Source organism: Macadamia integrifolia, unplaced genomic scaffold (genome assembly GCF_013358625.1).
Source record: "Macadamia integrifolia cultivar HAES 741 unplaced genomic scaffold, SCU_Mint_v3 scaffold805, whole genome shotgun sequence".
In the NCBI taxonomy this organism is placed as follows: Eukaryota; Viridiplantae; Streptophyta; class Magnoliopsida; order Proteales; family Proteaceae; genus Macadamia; species Macadamia integrifolia.
Window position 1 is genome coordinate 30,470 of NW_024870540.1, and position 4,668 is coordinate 35,137.

Below are 4,668 nucleotides of genomic sequence, written 5' to 3' on the forward strand. Positions count from 1 at the left end.
AAAAACAAAAAAAAGAAAAAAAATTCCTTTTCTTATCCATCTTCCGATTGCCAAATTCAAATAAGAAAAATTCGTTGGCTTCTAAATACTTTGGCTTCTAAACACAACCCTCATAAAATCCAAACCCCTATATCCCCGGCACGGTTCACGCGATGTGTGATAGTTTGATATCTGCAGGTGGAGAGGTACAGGGGCGATGGCACTTAGATTGAAAGATCAGATCCGGATGGGTGAACGATGTCATGACGCGTGTATGATTGGACACTGAGGGCGATATTTTGGGTTTACGGTCTTATTGTACTCTCTATTATGGGACGCAAAAGAGAATAAAGTCTTTTTGCCTGCCCTTCTCATTATTTTGCATATAAGTATCTCTGAACCATTAATTTCTTCCTTTTTTCTTTGTGCGCGAGAGAGAGAGAGAGAGAGAGAGAGAGAGAGAGAGAGATTGAAAGAGAGAGGGACTCTCATGCTGAGAAGACGAAAAGTCTTCTTCTTGATCCTTCCGTGACAGGGGAGGAGAATAGAAGAAGAAGAAGGAGAAGAAGGAGAAGAAGAAGAAGAAGCAGAAGAAGGAGAAGCAGCAGTAACAGAAGGGAAGAAAAGCTCTCGTTTGGGAGATAGAACAGAATCAATAGGAAAGCTCTTCTTCTCTTCCGCGCCCGATATGGAATCTCCTCCCCTAACGCACGATAACAGCTCCAACAATCAGAACGACAAGGAGGTATCTGGGGCTCCTCTGTTGGATCCCTTCTTGAAGGAAGCTCTTCAGAACCCTCGCCATCGTCTTACCGGTGAGTTCCCTTCTTTTTCTTCGCGAGTTTGTTGAATTTTGTCGATTTCCTTTTTTTGGTTTCTCTTGCCATTCGTAATTTAGGGTTTCTACTGAATTTATTTGATATGATGTTTTGGTTTGCTTTTATGGTCTTTTTCGTTGATTATCGGGCGTAGGGAGTATCTTTTGCTTGGATTTGTTTACATGCTTCATACTATGGCTTAATTCGGACAGTAACAATGGTTACTTGATTTGCTTCTTTAATAGGGTTTTATGTGATTCGTTTATTGATCCTGCTTCTTTTTGGGGTTAGGGGTCTGTGAGTCCATGTCCTTTTTGTTTTTACTATGGTTGGATCTGAACTTGTTTGCACTTCATGCCTTTACTATTGGCTTTAATTTTCTTGTTTTGGGCTGCCGGCTCTCTAAGGTCTTAATTGTTCCCGCTCAATTCACTGTAGATCTACCGTGTTCCGAAAGAAACCAATTATTATTATTTAACTTAGAATGCCTAATTTTAGGCTATTTGTTCCTAATTTTTGATGACCTGAACTTCCTGAATATGAAAATTAAAGGAAGAAAAATTCCCCTGATATTTTATAGTTGATGAAGCGGCACTTTATCATTTCTTGTGAACTTATATTTGGAGTTCTGTGATTTTTTTGTATGGGCAGGCGAGGACTGTCAAAATTGACAAATATTACATTATTATTATTAGAACTGAATTTTAACAGAATACATGAGATAACTCGAATTCATTCCTCTGCCACAGGTGGGTATTAAAAAAGTGTATTTGATTTGAATTACATACAGTTTCTCCATTTTCTTTGCCCGTCTGGCTGTTCTGCTGGAAGGCTAATTCCTTGGTTGCGTTGTCTATCTTTATTGAACAGAGTTCACACCTGGAAGCTTACTTTTCTGTTTTAAGTGTAGAGATAGTATATTAATACTTTGTTCACTATTTTATCTTAACCTGATGCTTATAATCTGGGGGAGTCCTTCTGGATGGGATTGGTAAAATTTAGTGTTATATTACCAGCTGTCCTTTGCAACTTATTGTCGTCTTGGTAAACCAAAGGGCCTTAGTGGAGTAGCTGCTCAAAGGAGAGGCCATTGCTACACATAAAACCTTAAGAGGCCAATGTTGATCTAGTTGAAGGCCATTATATTTCTAGCTTTCCATTGACAGCATGGAGCATACTGAAGTATTTGAGCTGGTGGAGATAATTTAAAGATTAAGGGTAGATTAAATCTGAAAATCCAAGAGTTGATTGAATGTAATCAACTTCGGTGAGGCATCTGATAGCTGGAGGATATGAGTTGGGGCACTTGACAGAAGGGGCTGGACATATACAAACCCCTCTTACATTATAAAGAACAGATTGAATCAACATTTCTAATTTCCTTTATTATGGAGGACAGCTTGAATCAAGAGCTTTCTTGAATGAAAATCCATAAAAAAACTTTTGACAGGGGACTTTTGAGATCCAGATTCTAGCCAATGGGAGTTGAGGTGCCATTCTTGGAGGATGCAGAGGACAGATAATTTGGTAATGCAGTGGACAGAGCATTTGGAATGCAAAGGAGACTGGAAAAAAACCATTTATTATATATGAATTCAAACCATGGTATCGTTTATTGTTCTGAGCAGTTTATGGAATTGGGATTAATCATGTTAATTAGCATTAAATCTGAAACTCTGGCATCTAAATTGAATTTTAATAGTGTCATATGTGGATATGCCACATTGAATGGTTAATGACTGATTAAGGAAACAGTATGGATTGATGATGGGTAGTTTTTGGACTGAAGCACTTAGTAATAGCTTATCTTAATGTGCAATCGTATCTGACTACGAAATTGTACTGATTAGCAAAATATATTTGTTTCTTATCTGGCTGATAAACAAACAATAGCCAAAAATTCTGTTCTGCATTATGTCTCTTTAATTTAATTTCAGATTCTTTCTGAAATGATTTGAATGTAATTGTCTTGAATCTTATAGTTAATAAGCAGATGTGGGCCTGATAATTAATTTCTTGCAGCCATTGGAGTTTGTTTTGGTTTATTTAGGCCGGACAATCAACAACGGTATTTATAATTTTATCTAAATTAGGGGTGGACATATATGACTGTATAAAGTGAAGATGAAATGAATGAATGAATGAAACTGCCAGCTTAATTGCTTTCTGGCTGTGTGGTGGTGGCAAGATTCAAGATTTCAGAAAATATTTTGACCAAAAAATTTTGGTCGAAATCTGTACAATTTTGGTTGCAAGTTTCGGTGAAGGGTTTTAAGGACCAAATGTCCAAATTAGGTCCCCTAAACATAGTGGAAACCTTAGATTTAAAAAGCTCACCCCCAAAATGGCGGTTGGACTTCGAGCCTAGTTTGGTATTATATGTTGTATGTTTATGTATACATTCTCTAATGCAGCCTATTCCACATAGAGTTCAACAAGAACACATGCAAGTCCATTAAAACAACTTAATTAAGTATTAGGAATTAATAGACATACAATTAGAAACCATTTCATAAATCATAAAATCATAAGTGGTTCATTACAAAGAGTCAAAGATATAGGAGTCAAGTACACCAGCAGGTAACTACTATGCCCATCCTAGAGTCTTGGTACCATATTGAGTTTGGGAAGGGTTAAAACCATTAGAATGTTGCTGCTACTGCCGAAGAAAGCTATCCGCCGAGTCTGTCACAAAAGCTGGCCATTTCACAAATGCTCGGAAGTCATCCCCAATAGCTCTATAAATAGAGTCAACATATTGGAGGTACCCTAATCTAGGGTGTAGAGCTCTAAACTTAGGTTATGGATCTCTAAACCATGAGGAACTCGATCAAGAGCCATTGTTATTGGATGGTGGCTATGGAACTGACATCAATAACGTATGGTTGGCTGATGCAGATCTGAAGACCTACAGCTGTAGGAAGAAGGCCAACAAGAGTAGCTAACATGTGTCATTACCTTGTTAATGATTTTTAATTCCAATACTTAGTTTTTATTTTATACTAGTAGGTCTTAGTTTAGTCCAATTGAACCATGGTCCATGTTGGTCCAATGTCGGTTCAATTTAAATGGTTATAAGTTATTTTTACTTTTACTTTTTTACTTTTCTAAAAGGGGGGAATTAAAATCCACTTTTGTAAGTGATGATGGGTGAGGACTTTTCCACCTTTGGTAGTTGGTGGACGAAGACTTTCCCATTCCAACTTTAAGAGGTCAGGATTTTTTCACCTTTGGTAGTTGGTTAGTGAAGACTTTCCTATTTCAACTTGAATATGTGAAGACTTTTCCAGCTTTAATAGTTGGAAGGTGAAGATTTTCCTAACCTAACTTTAATAAGTGAACACTTTCTATTCTTGTTAGGTGAAAGTTGGGTATATGATGTTTTGTTGAGTTGGTCCTATAAATAGGGATCAATTGTAAGCATTCAGGGACAACTCAAAATTTGAAGACAAAGTTTGCTTATGCAACTATTTTCTTGTGTTTGATCAAGAAATCCCTTGTGTTTGATCAAGGTAGTTGGTGTTTGATCCAGGCGATCCACCTTGCGGTGTAAAGCCTGGGTGTTATTTTATTCTCTATTGTTCTATCTTGTTCATCTTTCAACAATTTTTAGCAAGGTCCTATTCCCCAAATCTAGAGATTTTTATTCTCTGAGAAAATATCCTACCCTGGTACTGTTTTGAGCTTCCTTAATTATAGTATTACATCAATGGGCCGGGAATGAGAAGATGTTATCCACAAATGATGACCTAGTGTGTGGCTGACCTTTGTACTCAAGGGAGGCTTGTCGACCTATTGATTGCAGCTTTCTCCAGACCTCCGGAAAAGCATAAAACAAAGGCTCGAATGGTATGATCCTTCTGTTACCCCA

General features: G+C 37.4%; 1 protein-coding gene across 2 annotated transcripts in view; it reads left to right on the plus strand.

Moving 5' to 3' along the window:
• The first annotated feature begins 389 nt into the window (after nucleotides 1–389).
• Nucleotides 390–4,668, plus strand: part of LOC122070004 (R3H domain-containing protein 2-like) — a 22,034-nt gene continuing 17,755 nt past the window's right edge. The window contains exon 1 of one of the 2 annotated variants that reach the window (XM_042634107.1): nucleotides 390–794. In XM_042634107.1, the coding sequence (XP_042490041.1) occupies nucleotides 668–794 (127 nt within the window). In that variant the 5' untranslated portion in view covers nucleotides 390–667. The remainder of the gene's footprint in view (nucleotides 795–4,668) is intronic. The other variant, XM_042634108.1, reaches the window with a different exon arrangement.